We start from the raw sequence: 19,288 nt of genomic DNA, 5'->3' as shown, positions 1-19,288 counted from the left end.
ATTTTCTATTGGGGTCATTGTGGTTGGAAAAATTAAATGAAGGGGTTTAATTACAAGGAGGAGCAATATGTGATTAAAAATAGACCTAAAATAATGTAGGAGTTGGAAATTTAAATAAAGGTTTCCTCAAGGTTGGGTGGTACTTTGATCGTCAATCAGCAAATGTTCATCTTTGATGATCAATCTTTAACAGTACAATAGCAAATACTTGAACCCATTTCAATAAATTTAGTTTCCCTTTTCTAGTTACAAGGAAAAAAGCCTAATAAGCCGCATTCTAATGGGCCATGAGCCCATGACATAATGAATTTGTTCTAATACCAAATTCCACGACCATAAAATGCAAGCTATACCCCAAAACATGCAGTGTGATTTTTTTTTTTTTTGAGAAAACAATAAGGGTCATGCTCATGCAGTGTGATTTTTATGTAATGAAACTAGAGTGGGAAAAATGACACAGCGGAGCTGACTCTGTCACAGAATTATACGGTTACGGTACGTAGTAGCACGGTATGCATGTCAATTTTGTGTCATAACTCACGTGTCTGTGCTATGATTGTTTGTGCATCGTGACCATCTTTTGAAATTTTGGCACGACACGATACGTCATGTGAAAGATCTAATTACGGCACGGCACGTGATCACACGAGTCACGTGTAATTATGACCATTATATATTTATCAAATGATAAATCTTGAATAGACTAACTTAAATTATGATCAAATAGTCACGTGAGTCACGTTTGGTCACGACACGTTTTGGCACAGCGTGATTCACGTGACGTAATCATTCGCGTGCCGTGACCATCCCTTGATATTTTGGTCACAACACGGCACGTGAAAAATTAACTTAATCACAACACGACATAAGATCAAAATCACGACGTATTAGTCACGGCACGGCACAAAACCAAAACCACGACATGTTAATTACGGTACAGTACGACACGTTTTTTCCACTCTAAATGTAACTAGATGTCATGGTCTACCAAAGAACTAGATCCCTGGATATTTTCCACTGGCAAACTACATTCACTATCATTGACTGTTACAATACTGCCTCCCCCAGTCTCCCTGGATTAGAGATAGCGAGTGTTTGCTTAGCATGAAATTAATACCAATAAATAAACTCTGAAACGCTGTTAAATTGTAATTAAACGCAAACAAACAGAACTATTATTTGACTATTATATGCTGATTAATTTGCTTAATAAAAGTTAAATTGTGACGCAATTCCTAATTCCTAAAGAATAAAATTATTCGCCCCCTGTACAAATAGCCTAAGGTCAATCCTTTAATCAGGAGATAAAACCAAACCACCAATTAACCTCAAAATTCATCAAAAATGGCTCCAAGCGTAGCGAGATTAGCCATGATTATCTCCGTTTTCTCCTCTCTATTCCTCCTCTCGCTCGCTCGCCACCAAATCGACCTCGCAACCCAACCCGAAACCCAGATAGAATTACTGAAAGAATCCAACACGACAGTTGTAACGCTAGACCCAAATGAAACCACCGATCTCGATATATTAGAATCGATAGAGAAGGTTGAAGAAGCGATAGATACACAACAAAGTGATCTAGCCTTTCCTGATGAATCTTCTGAGCGTCAAGTCGTGGTTGATTCGGATCCGGGTACGAAACCAAGAGAGGTGATGGGGTGGGATCCGAGGGAAGATGAAGAGAAGAAGCGAGAGGAGGTCGTAACGAAGAAGAAGAGTAAGAGGCTGGATGAATCGGATTCGGATTCTGATTCTGATTCGGATTCCGATTCCGATTCGGATTCGGATTCGGATTCCGATTCCGATTCCGATTCGGATTCGGAAGATGAAGAGGAAGAGAGGAAGAAGAGCAAGAAGAAGAAGAAGAAGAAAGGGAAGAAAAGCGGGTTTTGGAGGTTTTTGAAATGGATCAACCCCTTTCATTAAATCCTGACCGTTTGCTCCTTGAGCCTCATACAGTGATTGTCGTGATATGCGAGTATTTTTGCTGCAAGCTGGATATTGCAATATTTTACAAAAATAATGCTGTAAATAATGTGTGGTTTTTATGTTGTTAGAAAAAAAACAATTACTGAGATGTTGTAAAACATCGGGTGCCACCTCAGTAAGCCTGTGAGCTCTGTGGTTAACTGGTACCAGTTTATTTTCCAGCGACTGTTATAAGCTGTTTGTAATGAAGTGTGAGAGTATTTATGTACATAGTTGTATTTGGTGAAACCTAATGGATTTAATACAAGATGAAATGCAATAACAGACATACATCTGACAAAGCAATAAATAAAATCAAAAGATGAAATTTCTGTAGGGCCTGTTCGGTAGTCAATTTTTACTGGGAATTTTGATGGGATTGGGTCAGATCCGAATATGATCTCATTCCCATGTAGGCGGCATCTCATTTTGTTCCCGTAATGTTCCGAACATTATTTTCGTTCCCATTTCAGTGTAATGTAATTTGGTGGGCTCAAAATTTGAGCTCAGACATCATTTTTTTTCCAATCTTCTCTCTATTGCTGGGTCCAACATTCTCTCTCATAACTTTTCTACCTCCAGCCCCACGTGCTCTCTTCATATTCCCTATGAACTCTCACTCTCTCTCTTTGTCTTATATAAAAGGAACCTAGCTATATTTGATTTTTAGTTGTGGGACTAACTATTGATATGATCCGGATTTTTTTTAATTGATGTTTGTTTGTTTTTTTTTAAATTACATATTTTAACTATTTTCTTTCTTATTTTTGTAATTACATATTTTAAATATTTGTTTGTTTATAATGTTCATTTTTGTAAATGTTTTTAAATGTTTGTTTCTTTTCTTATTTTTGTAATTACATATTTTATATGTTTGTTTGTTTATAAATGTTTACTTATTTATAAATGTTTTTAAATGTTTATTTTTAAAATGCTTTTTAATTATTGTTTTCTCATTTTATTTATTTATAAATATTTTCTTATTTTATTTGTACCCATTTTAGTAATAATTTTTATTTGAAATGTTTCATCTATTTAATTACATTAATATTTTATTAATAATATAATTGTATAATGTCAAACATTTTTTCATTGTAATTTTATATTTAATTACTTTTTTTTATATTAAGCTGACTTTAACTTAATTGGTTAAAATCAATACATAACATAACGCTATACCATTCACAAAAAATAATTAAATAAAAAATCATTTATAACTAAACTAAACTAAAACAATTAAATAAATATACATATTTTAAAATAAATAAAGATTTCCCAGAATTAATCCCATGATACAAACGAACACTCATTTTCTCATATTCCCATAATTAATCCCGTACATTCCGTATCCGTGGGTTCCCACTTTTTCAAAAGTGAATTTTCATTCTCATTCCGTAATCCTGTGACATCCGAACACGCCCTAAGTGACCTTGACATTCAGAAACAAACATAATGCATTAGCTTAACAAAATTTAGATCAAAGAAGAGGGAAAATATAAAAGAAAGAAATGAAGCTAAATCCATGGCATCCCTAGTTGCCAGCTATTATTTCCAATGACCCTATCTTTTCTGACAAACAAAATATTCCAGAGAGCAAAAAAAAACCATTTGGCCTCTATTTTCATAAATAACAATATAAGGTCAAATCATGGTTGAGTTCTACACATTAACACAATCATTTTGTATTTAAAACAACAGAGGGGAAAAACCAACACAAAACAAAGCTATTCTAGTCACATAACGAATCTCTCCCAATCCTACTTCTCATCATTACCTCATAATCATAGTCGTCTTGGGTGCCGTGCCTTTTGCTGAACAGCTCGAGCTCATCCCGACCCTCGTGGTCACTGATGAAGTCGAGGCCATAGACAGTGTCACAGTGCTTTACCACCAGCCAACGCAGCAAACCAATATTCCTTGTTCAGGTAGTGCAGCTCCTGACGATTTTAACAGTAAAAACACTGAGTTTAAATGCTATCAGTACCGATGCAACATAAATAGAAGCTAATGAATTACAATGCTGCTTGATGCATATATATCGCAGATGGAAAAAATTGGGTACTGAACTGGACCAGGAATCTGTCAGAGAGCTTCAGTATCAGTTCAATTCCCCTTTAATCATTGTTTTTTTCCCCTTTTGGCAAGCTTAGAGTTTTGGGAGAAGACCTACAAATATTATATCAATTAATCATTTATTATCCAAAGTTTCTCATGAACTAACAGTTGAACCAGAAACCAAAATTTGACAGCATTATCAAAAGTTCCCACCTAGAATTTCCATACAATGTAGTATTGTTCCCGTACCTGAACAGTACAGTAGTATTGGTATCCACCAAGAAGAAGCCATCAAAACACAAGTGAAGATCATCCGATCATTACTTTATTAATCCTTGTGGTAAAGGTTATTCAATATTCAAATGGCAAATGTACATTTTGCAATGGTTGAGGAGAATTGGACTTCCATAGAAAGTTGAAGCAATAAGTTACCAATTTGTAAAATACTCTCTACATTTATTTTGTAACCTGGAGCAAAAGGAAGTTATCACATTGAGTAATTTGTGTTAAAGTTTGCTTAATCAGAGATGAGCTAAATGAAGAAATTCACATTTGAGTATTTGTGTTAAAGTTTGCTTAATCAGATATTATGGTGTGTTTGGATGCAACCCCAGGAATAGCAAAAACAGCACTAAACCCAGGTTAGCGCTATCCATCATTTGGACGGGTTAGCAAGAACAACGCTACCAAGAATAGCTCTATTCTTTAACAATCCAAACGTATAATAGAGGAGAAAAATAGTGCACTAACCCAGGAATAGTGTTAACCCCATGCTATTCTTTGGCGATCCAAATATCTATATGTTTACTAATCTTGCTTGGCACGAGCTAAAAATTATAGCCAAATAACTATGAAACAGCTAAAAAAACCTAACAATTACGAGAAGCTACTGAATTTCCGAACCATTCCACAATCACCTCTCATTGAGCATTTCATCGAACAGATCATTAGCAAAGGCTCCACCAAATGACACGAGACAAAATCAACCAATGGATGAACAAAAATATTTAATTAAAAATACAAAAAAAAAATAAACTGGAAATGGCTCCCGTCCAACTTCTTGATCCCATTTGCAAGAGGAACATTGCTGAAGGATTTGAGATCGGTGATCATGCCATTCCTTTGGAAAACCCTCCGGCCGACACGTGCCACCAGCTCCATCACCCAAAATGTCCCATCGTAACGTAATCCTCTCATAATGCAAAACCAGGAAATTGTTGGTCTCAGCACTCACACACCCGCCTCATCGACAAACCGCTTAACTTCTCACTACACCAGCACCATAAGGCAGCTAGGAGCAAATTATCAAACAGTCTAATCTCAGCATCTCTTTTGGCATCATTGACCCATTTTCCAAAAAACATTCCCAGTTTCTACATATCAGCCAATCAACTACTTGTTATAGACTATCATCAGTAACTTTCCCATCCTTATGAGCAAATCCAATACACATCAAGTCAAAATACATCATTGCCTATTTCCATCAATTTAGTCGCAATCTAATTTTGCGGTAGTATTGTAGATGCCACAATTATTTTTAATTTTACCCACAAACAATTCCTTTGCCTTTTAAAGAAATAAATATGTTCAGAACACACCTCAGTCTCAGATTTCATACCACAATGGCCAGATATACTTCTTAGCACGTAGAATCATAGAACACACTTTCTTGTCTCGATTTCTTTTTTCTTCAAACTTGTTTATTTGGAGAGGATGAGCCAAAAGACGGCTACTATAATGCTCTATATATACTAGCTTATGACTGCCAAAGAAATTAAAATGAAACCCTAATTTTGACAGCTGAATTTGACGGCTTAGATCAAACAATCTTGATCCAGATGCATAACCATATAGGTAACCTTCTAAACATTTAACATTTATGGCTTTAACCAAAATAAATACCTTTTCTGTTGACGGTTCTAAGCAATTGGCGGATGTGCCCAATCCAAGCAACTAGCAGATGTAATTTTTTTTCATGGAAGGTACCAGAAGCCCAATTCATTCAATGAAACATTAACTTACATATCCATAAACTCGAAAAATGTCCCATCGGAACATCACCCACCCCCCACCCCCAACACCCACACACACACAATGCAAAACCAGAAAATTGTTGGTCTCAGCACTCACACACCCGCCTCATCGACAAACCGCTTAACTTCTTGCTACACCAGAACCATAGGCAACTAGGAGCAAATTATCAAGCAGTCTAATCTCAGCATCCCTTTTGGCATCATTGACTCAATTTCAAAAAACATTGCCTGCTTCTACATATCACTATTTTATCAATTAACTCCTTATTACAGACTATCATCAGTAACTTTGCCATCCTTTTGAGCAAATACAAAATACATCATTGCCTATTTCCATCATTTAGTCGCAATCTAATTTTGCTGTAGTATTGTAGATGCCACAATTATTTTTAATTTTACCCACAAACAATACCTTTGCCTTTTAAAGAAATAAATATTTTCAGAACTCACAACAGTCTCAGATTTTATACCGCAATGGCCAGATCTACTTTTTAGCATGTAGAATCATACCAGATTTACACATCGTTAGAACTCTAAAAATGTCCCATCGTATTGTAATCCCCTCATAATGCAAAACTGGGAAATTGTTGGTCTCGACACCCTCACACCCACCTCATCAACAGACCACTTTAACTTCTCACTACACCAGCACCATAAGGCAACTAGGAGCAAATTATCAAGCAGTCTAATCTCAGCATCTCTTTTGGAATCATTGACCCATTTTTCCAAAAACATTCACTGTTTCTACATATCAGTATTTTGTCAATTAACTATTATCAGTAATTTGCCCATCCTTGTGAGCAAATCCATACATCAAGTCAAAATAAATACTAAGATATCAGTACCAACATAGTATGGTAAAAGAATGTGCCAATCCATTTCATGAAAATCGATAACACAAAGTTCATCCAAGGTTACAAGATTATTGACTTGAAATTTCTGCTGTCTTTTATTTCCTTTCACATGTTAATTTTATGGCAGTAGAGAGAAAATGCAGTGTTTCCAACCTCTACCCATATTTCTAACTTTAAAAGTTCATGGCAGCTGAAAACAATGGAAAGAAACCCAAATTTTAACTACAAAAGACCTATCCAAATTATGAAGGTGCTATTCAAACCCCAATTTTAGCTAACCTCAGAATCCAGGAATTAATGACGGACAATTAGAAAGGTAATATGAATGCTTTTGTGTGCACATCCAATATGCACCAAAAATAATCTATTTCCATTGATTTCCTCGCAATATAATTCTGCAGTTGTACACTAAATGGCACTTCACAATTTTTTTCATTTTTACCCACAAATATTCCTTTGCCTTTTAGAGAAATAAAAAAGTTCACAACTCACCTTATTCTCATATTGCAGTACCACAATGGCCAGATATAGTTTGAGCATGTACAATTGCATCCAGTTGCTGGTCATAGAACACACAAGGAAAATTTTATCTCTCTCATATTTTTTCCAAACTTGTTTATTTGGGGAGGATGAGCCAAAAGACGGCTACATTTATGACCTATATATACAGGCATGTCAACGCCAAAGAGACTAACTTGAAACCCTAATTTTGACGGTGGAAAATAACCCATCCTACAATATTGACAAAAACACCCTTACGAGGACCTGAATTTGACAGCTCAGATAAAAAAACTTGATTTGAAAAATTAACCTTGTATGCGGACAGCTCTAAACAGCTGGAGGATATACCCAGTCCAATGGTTTGGATTTAACTATATCCTAATCTCTACAGCTCAAAAGAGAGCATGCATGTTTCCAAAATAATAAAGACTTTCTATATTAATATTCAGAACCAGAGTTTACAATTGTCCTGATAGAATGAACAATTCCTAAATTGAATATTTTTAGTTAGCAAGTAGTAAGTCTCTATCATCCCCCTTCTTTTGAGAACATTGAATTTGTAATTGCCAGCAAATTTGAAACAAAGTTCCTATTTATGACTATAACAAGGCTCCAGATACTGATTTCTATTTCCTGCTTCTCATTGGTTTTATGGGCTGGTCCATTCCATTTGCATGGACATTGGATTTGCCTTCTTAAACTATCATATTCAATTTGCATGGACATCAAATTTGTTTCCTTGCTCTCTTTGGTTTTATGGGCCCATATATTCCAATTAACTCAATAGTTTCACCTAACCCAAACAAGTTTTGAATGTTGAAACTTAAAACTAAACCAAAAATAAAAAAAGGAGGGATCACTTTACAATTATTTATTTTTGACAAAATTGACAATCTTCAATAAAATTTCATCAGTAAAACATACACTAATTTTAATTGAAATCCCACATTATGGCATGATCTATATGATGCAGATATTATGTCCAAATAAAATGATGAAATTTAGTGTATGTTTTACTGACTTAAAAGTTTCAGCGGTCCAAAATTAACTATCTATATGTCCAATAAAACACCTATGAATTTATTTTTTTAGTTTTAATCTTATTTCAATTCATTTGAAAATCATTTTCAAGATTGCTAAGATAACCATTGTCTAGCGATCCCTCCCCATAAATAAAATATAAAAGATGGAAAATATGACTTTCTAGTGATTCATAGGCAGCACAAATTGACAAATTAAGAAAATAAAATAATCATAATTCTTGCAGACATCACAGAAAGAATAGATGAGTTTTGGTCAATATTATTTTATTTAACTTGATGAGCTTACTTTACACTGTATGGTACAAGAAGGGCAAACAAATAATTACCCAAAAGCATCTATCTTTGGTACATGCTGAAGTTCACTGTATAAGTTCACATGTATTCACTAATTGTGTGACTAGATGCTGAAGTTCACTGTATAAGCTCTCATCTGCATAATCAAAATTGAGAAACATAAAGCTGGGTACATATTTTCTAGGCACCTCTAAATGCATTGTGAATTTGCAATCTAGCAATCCACACAGAATCAAACATATTGATAAAATAAAAATCTAACTACAAAAGGGTTGGTGCAGTCAGTGTGCTCCCATAACGTATACCCTTTGGGTTTCTAATGCCAAGCTCTTTGGTGTAGATAACTAAACACATATGAGTAGAGAACTAACCTTAGTATGCTCCCCCTTCAATTTCACCAGCATCAAGACCACCTCCTCAAGCAGCATTTTCACCTCCAGAAAGCTACCTAAATGAACCATCCCTAAATCAGTTCATTGAACTTCCAGATACAAATAGTGAACTCCATCTATGCCCAAATTGAACCTGTACAACCTTTGAGGCATCAGTTCAGGTCTAAAACCAATGTCACCTCTTGCAATGATAGAATTTTAACTGCTGGTACTATCAAAGATCACACCTTTATCAGCAACGAAACCTCCAATTGGACGTTCGGAGTAAAAGAGGGGATGGGATATTGGGGATTCGTATCCTCTCCCAGGTATTGTAGAGGATTACCCTCATTTTACGGTTTGATTAAATCTCAGCCGGTTTGGGGGCAGTATTATTCGAGCTAGCATGGGGCAGTATTATTGGGCTTTGAGATTTGTGCCAAGTTAAAAAGAACGGTACAGATCTACTAGTTGTAAAAGATTGACAAGGTATTGGAGAGGATGTGAATTCGATACTGGGGCTGTCGATAAGTTGGAATTCGTATCCTCTGAGATATTTCAAAATTTACGTGACTTTATGGAAAATCCCAACCGTTTAAATACATTCTGCACGAATCTCAAAGCAAACATAATACTGACCCTACATCACCCCCGAATAGACACCGGACACGTTGGTCACGCAAAAGTTGAGATATCTCAGAGGATACGCACTCGTATTATTCTAGCTAGCGTGGGAAATTTTTTTTTTATAAACCATAAATAATTAAATAAAATTTAGGAAACCAATATGATTTTTTTTTTTTTGAAAAACCATAAGGACTGAACGGCTCATTCGGTCTCCAAAATTGTCTTTTCTTCGGACCGAATGGGCCATTCGGTCTCACCCTTTTTTTTTTTTAGTTTTTCCACTGCTTCACAACTGCGGCCACAGAAGATCCCATCAATCCCATCAATGCCATTTTTTTCTCCGGACCGAACGGGAGTGCGTATCCTCTGAGATATCTCAACTTTTGCGAGACCGACGTGTCCGGTGCCTATTTGGGGGTGATGTAGCGGGTCAGTATTATGTGTACTTTGAGATTCGTGCAGAACGTATTTAAACGGTTGGAATTTTCCATAAAGTCACGCAAAGTTTGAGATATCTCAGAGGATACAAATCCGACCGAACGGTGCGTAGGTCTCCCATATTTTTTTCACTTTTGTCAGTTCTTCCGTTACAATTTCCATGTTGTTTTCTGTGTGGTACAAGTTTATAGTAATTTAAATCTTGAAATATACATTAGAAATACTACCAAAAAGAAAGGAAACTAATTTAAAATTTTAAGTTGATGTGGGTTGCTATAGTCATAATTTTTTATTTTTATAAATGTATAATTTCTTTTTGTGAGGAATCAGAAAGATAGAAAAGAAAATGTATAATTATTTTTAGAAATGCATAATGTATAATTTCTCCTCCTGACAAAATATTTAATATATTTGTACAAATAAAAAATTCTGAAAAGAAAAAAAAATAATTGCTCACAACATTAACCACACGAGAAATGCATAATGTATAATTTTCCCAGTTACACCATCGGCCACACGAGAAATTAGAAAAACTGAAAAAAAAAAGAAAAAAAAAAAGAAGAAAGGTGAGACCAAGTGGCCCATTCAGTCTAGGGAAAAGATAATTTTGGAGATCGAATAGGCTATTCGGTCCTTATGGTTTTTCAAAAAAAAAAAAAAAAGCAATCATACTGTTCTCTAAATTTGATTTAATTATTTATGGTTTATAAAAAAAAAATTCTAGCATGGGGCAGTATTATTGGGCTTTGAGATTTGTGCCAAGTTAAAAAGAACGGTACAGATCTACTAGTTGTAAAAGATTTCCTTATCAGGTATTGGAGAGGATGTGAATTGGATTCTGGGGCTGTCGTTAAGTCGGAATTCGTATCCTCTGATATATCTCAAACTTTATGTGACTTTATGGAAAATGCCAACCGTTTAAATGAGTTCTGCACGAATCTCAAAGCACACATAATACTGACTCCTACATCACCCCGAATAGACACTGGACACGTCGGTCATGCAAAAGTTGAGATATCTCAGAGGATACGCACTCTATAAGTCGAGGGCAGTAGATTGTTTTCTGTTTTTTGTTTTAAGAGAGAGAGAGTTGATTAACTATGCTATTGCTATTCTAAGTTGGAGGCCAGTTTCTCCTGTACAAACGAACTGGAGCCGTCCAGCTCAAGGGATGGGAAACTAGTTAATCTCTTCACTGCCATCAATGAAAACTCTGCACATTGCTGAGATACTGATTCAGAGTTATATGTCAATTATTTCTAGATATTAGTGATTTTAGTAGAATGATTTTCTTGTAGTTAGTTGTAAGTTGTAACCCAAAATTTAAGTGAATAACGATTTGTAAATTCAATATATAATGAAATATTGATAGATTGGTCAATCAATTCATTAACGATGCTTGAATTGTCAGGCATCGTTTGATTTTGATTCAACGCCTGTCTCATATGTGTTCTTTGGGCTCGTCATTTTACCAATCTTTTAACAAAAATATTCACTAATTGTTACTTAAACATTATCATATTATTATATTTTATATAATTATCCTATAGAGTAAAGAGTACAAAATAGCCTTTACCCGTATTCTTACCCGTTTAGCTAATGAAAAAAAAAATTATTATCCATACCCGTACCCAATAAACTAATGGAAAAAAACCTTATCCATATCCGTCTTATCGAATACGATACAGGTCGGGTAAACGGTTAAAAGGATATCATTGACACCCTAGCTATGGAGGGGTGCACAGAGAGTTAAGAGAGTTAAAGGGTCGTTTTAATTTACTAATCAGAAGTTAATGATTAATTAGTTACGATTATTTGAATTAAATTAAGAAGAGGGGAAATAGGAAAGGATTTCAAATTAAGATGGAGAAATAAGATATATTGAGAGTTCGATGGGGAAATTGGCAATAAGAGAAGTTTTATTGGATACATGAGCAATTAACCCAAAAAAAAAAGGGAATTAAAGTCGAATGCAAAGCAAAGTCTCAAATTTTAATACATAACATATACAAAAAATGAAATTGAAAGAATATCATCGGTCTCTTGTAAAATTAAAATATGTTATTTTTCTCGCATAATGTATAACATATTCCGATACATTATTAAACAGAAATTTTTTTTTTTTTGGTATCTTTTATGACCCGTAGGCCTATTAAACAGAAATCAACATGCCTACTTTCACTGAATTGTTCTGCAGAAGTGAGTTACATAAAGTGCCGATGCGGAGGCATTGGGATATAAATCTCTTATATTTTACAGTCAACACCTCAACTTTTTAGGCCTGTTTGTTTGTCACTGGTGGGCCTACTAATGGACGATCTCTGTTCATACTCGGCCCGGTTAAAAATTAAAATGAACGGGTCATGTTCATGTTCGGCCCGAAATAAAGTTCAGCACGTTCAATGATGTTTAAACTTTTTTTTCCCCACCTACTGCAACTGATTTATTTTTGAAAGCAAGTCTGTTAAGTGTCAATGCATACCTTCATGTGTTAATTATGGATTTAACTGGTTTATGATTTATTTGGTCAAAGACAGCTCTATTCTTTTTTCTAACCATATTAAATGTCTAATAATATCTCCATACTTTTCTCCTCGTTGATTCAAATCAGCTGAAATCCAAATGTATGAAAAGTATCCCTGAAATTTCTCGTATTCTGAATCCAGCCGTCCAAATTTTTCTATGCACGCATCTCGAAAAAGCTGGTTTTCCTGTGCACGCATCTCAAAATAGTTCAACGGTTAGATTCGAAATTCTGTGAATTTCAGAGTTACTTTTCACGCATATGGGATTTCAGCTGATCCGAATCCTTCTCCTCGTACCCTCTAAAATTTAATTATTTGTGCCATATTCCTCTAATAGATTGGAAAGAAAGTTTTCTGTTGATAATTTTTTAAGAGTGAAAAAACACCACATCAGGTTTTTGTACCATTTTTTCTTCTTCTCAGTTACAAATTTAGGTCTAATTGGATCTTAGTAGTCTTAAATCATTTCACAATTTTAATTCTATTTGGACAATTGAGAAGCAATTTGTGATAATTCAACAAAAATTCAGAATAATTGGGATAATTCAAAAGAATAATAGCAACAATATTTCTTATTTCTATTCAAGGTTGTTTGATTACAAGGCCTCTACTATTTACATTCTCCCTATTACAATAAAACAAGGCCTCTACTATTTACATTCTCCCTATTACAATAAAACATGTTATATACTCAGCACAACTGCAACATAAAAATATTTCCTTTATCAGCTGATCTCCAGTATATTACAGCTGGGCTCCTCCATATGAGGTGAGTATGTCGTGTTGACTTGTGCTTTGAGATGAATGCCGCTTAGATATTACCGATACAAGACTTACAACCATATGAGGTGAGTATGTTGTGCATGTCTTCTATTGTTGAGTAATTGACATGCGATATCCAGAATCTCGAGACACTTGTGGCAACAAATGTAGATGTACAAATGCTTCTTTCTCGAGACAAATACAGACTGGAGAACTCTGTACTGGTAGATTGGTCTTGGTTTTCAATTGGTGTGGCCGTGTGGGTTCCGTTCCTTGACTTTCATGGGTTAGATTTGGTGAGTCCTTGGAAACGGCCTCTGTAACCGTTTCTGGTTTTTGGTTTCGGTCAGTGTTGTGAGTTCTGCTACTCCATTTTCATGACTTAAGTTTTGTGATTCCTTCAAGATGGCCTCCGTAAGGGTGTGTAGCTCTTGAGTTTTGCTGGATACCGATTTGTCGATAGGAGGGTAGGAAGGCAGATACGATTTGCTTTTTCTGTAGAAGAGAGGAGTTAGTTCAACAACTCTTTTACAGTGTAAAGGAACTAGGGATTGCCTAAAACAAATACACTATGATGAATTCACTGTTATTAGCATTGCCAATCTTTGGAAAAGTGGCGAGAGGATATCCTAAATATTCTGATCAGTGCAGTTGTTGCAGTATTCGGTGGAAAAGAAATTGAGTTCTTTTAATTAGATAGAGGACAAATCTGTAAAAATATAGTGATACTGATACAGTCTAACTACTTTTGAGTTGAAGATTGAAACTTAATGATCACTACTAGATTTTGGTTAGGTCTTTCTTTTCTGTGCTAAAAGTGTTATATTTAGAGTGTATATGATGGACAGCGATAATTTGCCAGAATCACATGGTAACTATCAACTTCTAGTTTAGTAGAAAAAAAAACTGTAATTAGAATTTTATTAGGGGTATTTTGCATAAAGATGAAAATCATAATATTTCAGGCTTGGGATAAGAGAGGAAAAGCAAAGATCCTATGAAAACAAAACAAAAAAATACACAATAGCAAATATATGTACATCAGAAACCATCCTGACAAGGATATGGTCTAAAAGAACACACTGTCAATTTTTGTTCCTCCAAACCAGTTAGCATAAGACTATACTTAGGCTAATCTGAAGTTTTCTTAAAAAAGAAGTTCATGTGAGAGAGGCGTGTATATGAATATGTACCTTGAGTATCTGGTATCCAATACTCCCCACACCATGCACCGGGTTACAAATGGCTTGTGCTTCTGTGACTCATAAAAATCTCCTCATCAAGGACCCCACCTGCAGTTTATTGAGTGACCACATTGGTGTTAAGAGTTATTTTCTCTCTCCCTCTTTATAATTTTTTCCTCAAATGTAAATATCAATGGTCATTATTTTTAAATAAGTGGCACACCAACTGTCCCATATGTTTTGTTCGTAAACAAACCAAGTTTCTTACTACCTGCATCATACTCCCTATTGTATAAACCCTTGTGAAAAATAATTACAAAACTATAAAAGAATAACAAAACAAGCCGAAAATGAAATCAGGTGCCATAGTAAACATCAATATCAAGGAAATTATCAGGAAGTGTTTGTTTTGGATGGTACAAGCAGGGGCGGAACTAAAGGGGTCAAACACACATTGGGTCAATTACATAAAATTTTCCTACGGAGAATGGGAATCAATTTTACAATATCATAACATTATACTCTAAATTGTATAGAAAATCATACATAAATATAAAAAAATTAAAATAAATGGGGGTCAATTGACCCCCATTCTGTCTATGTAAGTCCGCCACTTGCTACATGTTCCAAAATATAGTGATGGACAATAAGAGAGGTAATTTGATTTCTTTTGTGCGCATTCAATATGCACCCAAAATTACCTATTTCCATCAATTCTGTCGCAATCTATTTTTGCGTTAGTACCGTAAATGCCCCAATTATTTATATTAAACGACAAACAATTCCTTTGCCTTAAAAAGAAACAAGAATGTTCAGAACTAACCTCAGTCTCAGATTCCAGTAGCGCAATGGCCAGATCTACTTTTAGCATGTAGCATTCAGACTTGCATCCATTGTGGTAGTCATAAACACACTTTCATGTCTCTATTTTTTCTCTTCAAACTTGTTTATTTGGAGAGGATGAGTCAGAAGACGGCTCCTATTATGCTCTATATATACTAGCTTATGACTGAGATTAACTTTAAACCCTAATTTTGACGGCTGAAAATAACCTATCCTAGAAAATGACCTGAATTTGACGGCTTAGATCAAACAAACTTGATCCAGATGCATAACAATATAGGTAACCTTTTCTGTGGACGGCTTTAAACAATTGGCGGATGTACCCAATCAGCAGATATGCTTTTACCTATCTAAAACCCTAGTTTGGATGGTTTGGATTTAACAATATCCTAATCTCTGCCATTCAAAAAGATAATGTATATTTCCGAAACTGTAAAAACTGTCTGTGGACAGCACTAAACAGCTGGAGAAAACACCCTTTCCAAAACCCTAGTTTGGATGGTTTGGATTAACTGTATTTTAATCTCTGCGGCTCAAAAAGAAAATGTACATTCCAAACTAATAAAGACTTTCTATTTGTCTTCAGGACCAAAGTTTATATATGTCCCAACCGAATGAACAAATCCTAAATTGAATATTCCTAGTTAGCAAGTAGCAATCTCTATCATCCCCCTTCATTGAACACAATGGATTTACAAATGCCAACTAATTTAAAATAAATTTCCTTTTTTTTAGGTTCCTGTAAACACCGTCATCATCCGTGCTATGCGTGCGTTTCTTAAAAAAAATGTCCTTATTAGGACTATATATAACAAGACCCTTGAACAAACTGATTCCGATTACCTGCCTTTAGCTTGGCTGCCTTACACTTTTCATCTTCAATTTGCATGGAAATCAATCAAAGTTGTTGCTTTTGCTCTCTTTATTTTATGGGCTGGTCTATCCCAATTAACTCGAAAACTTTCGCATAACCCAAACACCTTTTTGATATATAAACTTTAAACTAACTAAAAATAGAAAAAAAAAAAAAAAAAAGGACACACATATTTCTGGTGATTCATTGGCAGCATAAAATGATAAATTAAGAAGATGAAATAGTCGAATTTACTATATTTATTACAAACAGCACAAAGAATGCGTTTTGTTTAAATTATATTTTATCAACATTTGATGAGACTGAATGATAAAATGAAATAAATTATGCCCCTGGCATTTTAATCCCAGTAGAAGAACAAATCCACATGTACTTCTTAGCTGTGTACAAGTTAATTTCATCTAGGCAAACAAAATCCCGGAACATCAAACTGGATACTTGCTTTATAGATACCTCTAAATGCATTACAATATATGTTGCAATGGACTAGAAGTCAAACATCTTGATCAAAACAATTTAACTAGAGAAGAGTTGCTACAGTCATTGTGCCATGTAATGATGTAAATTTCAAATTGAAATTTCCTTAACAGCCCCAATAAGACAATAACTATGTACTACAAGATGGCCTCTGATGAATTCTACCTTTTAAAAAGCTAAGCAAACCCTTTCGTGTAGATATTCAAATGAGTAGAGAATCAACCTAGGACATGAGACGGGTGATGACGCCATTTCCTCTGGAGGTTGAGAATGAGAACCCTCCTTTCTCTCTTCGCGATCAACATAAAGAGGAGAGAACTGGAGAGTAAAGAGATAACAGTGGTTGTCTCGTACAATTGGGCTGTCTTCGACTTTAGGGCCGTAAATCGCGAATTCATTGATCTTTCTGGGCCAGAGTCCAAACGGATCGATCCGGATCCTGATTCGAATCCGAAAATTAGATACAGATGATATCCGAATATCCATACTATTCATATATACTGATATGGATATGGTTTTAAATTTCAATTATTCATACCTAAATAATAGATATATATTATAAAAAAAATATGTATATATTTACGGATATTCAATCTGTATCTATTTAATATTCAATAAGTATAATCTGTATTTAAAAAATAAAAGCGGATATAGATAACATTTTTACTATATATGATCCGTATCGGATCCTTTTGCACCCCTCTTTCTGGGACATGTGCCTCCATTTATTTTTTCTTTCAGATGTGAGATGTGGGATGATTTATAATTTAAAACTTAAAATTAAAAACATCAAAGTACGATTATCAATATCATCAAAGCACGATTATTATTGGATTACCTTCATTTTTATGCCTCTAATAATATACTTTAGTTTTCAAATCTTTAATAACTCAAAATTTTCAAACTTAAATATCAAAACAAAATTGTTAGATATCATCTATATTATTTTTTGTATGTACATATAGAACTCAAATTTTTCAAGCTCTTAATTTCCAATTAATGTTGATAATTTTTAGGTGTCAATTTTTCAAGCTCTTAATTTCCATGTAAATAAGGTCAAAATGTGGCAAGTTTTACGTGCGTATAGGAGTAAACATGAAAACATAGGTATTTTATATTTGAGTTTTAGAATTTTGATGTTAAGAATTTATAAACATGAAAACATGGTGACGGTATTTTAATCCTCTTTTTTATACAGTTCAAAACGCATCATTTTCACTTTGTCAATATAGACATAAAAAATTTGCTAAACAGTTGACTAGAAAAAAAAGTCTTAAAACGGTTGGATACACAAAAAATGAGAATTTAAGCTCCTTTCATCACTCTGCTGGTTCTACGAAGATTTCACAAAAAAAAATTATAAGAAATCTAATCATATGCATAATGTTTATGCATATTTGGATATCTATTTCTAGAACTCTTATTTTTTTTCTAAACAAAAATTGAAATGCAGTAATATTTTATGTGTATAAAAATAAAGTATAACGATTTTCTTTTATTATTCGAATTTTACATTTTTGTTATCGAGAATTTAAAATTTGAGGAACACTTGAACCTCATATATATATAGAGAGAGAGATGATGTTTTATTTTCCATTTATATTTTTATTTTCAAAGTTCAAACAATTGATCCGGACTTCTTAACATGATTTTCATATTGATACGTGTTTGAAGACCAAATTGTACATTTTTTTGGAAAAAAAATTACTATTTTTTTAAAAATTTTGAAAATCACAATTTTGTATTAAATAAAAAATTCAGAAAAAACACCACTTTTCAAAAATTCTAAAAAAATAGTAATAAATTTTCAAAAAATATAAAATTTGATCTCCAAGCACATTTCAATATGAAAATGTTGAGAAGTTCGAATTAACTATTTAAATTTTCCAAATAAATATATGAATGAAAAGTAAAACATCATTTTTAATTCTCAAAGCACATCACACACGCGCGCGCACTCTCTCTCTCTCTCTATATATATATATGGGAATATGCTAGCATGCTATGCATAGCATAGAGCCCCTCCATGCAACGCCTTGAATTTTGACTTTTCAAAATCCTAACAGTCGATCCGAACCGTTCATCTTGTTCTCCATATTAATATGTGTTTGGGGACCAAATTTTACATTTTTTGGAATTTGTTTACTATTTCTTTAGATTTATTGAAAATCGCTGTTTTCAGCAAATCTGGATCATAAAAAAACAGCGATTTTCAATAAATCTAAATAAATAGTAAAAAAATTTCAAAAAATATAAAATTTGGTCACCAAACACATATTAATATGGAGAACAAGATGAACGGTTCGGATCGACCGTTAGGATTTTGAAAAGTCGAAATCCAAAGCGTTGCATGGAGGGGCTCTATGCTATGCATAGCATGCTAGCATATTATATATATATATATATATATATGAAGGCACTTGAATTGAAAGATCTTTG

The 19,288-nt window shown here is 34.1% G+C and overlaps 1 protein-coding gene, 1 long non-coding RNA gene and 1 pseudogene across 3 annotated transcripts; 1 reads left to right on the top strand and 2 right to left on the bottom strand.

The window, feature by feature from the left end:
* Positions 1 to 1,238: 1,238 nt before the first annotated feature.
* Positions 1,239 to 2,217, top strand: LOC144567960 (uncharacterized). Its single transcript, XM_078318160.1, has 2 exons — positions 1,239 to 1,766; positions 1,815 to 2,217. The coding sequence occupies exons 1-2, from the start codon at positions 1,345 to 1,347 to the stop codon at positions 1,924 to 1,926; spliced, it is 534 nt and encodes a 177-aa protein (XP_078174286.1). The 5' UTR covers positions 1,239 to 1,344; the 3' UTR covers positions 1,927 to 2,217.
* A 474-nt stretch (positions 2,218 to 2,691) lies between these two features.
* LOC144567961 (uncharacterized) lies at positions 2,692 to 9,769 on the bottom strand (annotated as a pseudogene). The gene is made up of 5 exons (XR_013515572.1): positions 9,120 to 9,769; positions 5,056 to 8,884; positions 4,406 to 4,450; positions 3,743 to 3,905; positions 2,692 to 3,397 (listed from the first exon to the last, which is right to left on the bottom strand). The product of XR_013515572.1 is annotated as an uncharacterized LOC144567961 (transcript).
* Positions 9,770 to 13,244: 3,475 nt separating this feature from the next.
* LOC144567962 (uncharacterized) lies at positions 13,245 to 17,224 on the bottom strand. The gene is made up of 4 exons (XR_013515573.1): positions 15,479 to 17,224; positions 14,665 to 14,763; positions 13,355 to 13,966; positions 13,245 to 13,314 (listed from the first exon to the last, which is right to left on the bottom strand). It is a non-coding gene; the product is annotated as an uncharacterized LOC144567962 (long non-coding RNA).
* Between the last annotated feature and the right edge of the window lie 2,064 nt (positions 17,225 to 19,288).

The sequence above is a fragment of the Carex rostrata genome, chromosome 17 (assembly GCF_964058835.1).
Source record: "Carex rostrata chromosome 17, lpCarRost1.2, whole genome shotgun sequence".
NCBI lineage: Eukaryota > Viridiplantae > Streptophyta > Magnoliopsida > Poales > Cyperaceae > Carex > Carex rostrata.
Note: the sequence above shows the minus strand (reverse complement) of the source record. Positions and strands in the feature narration are given on the sequence as shown.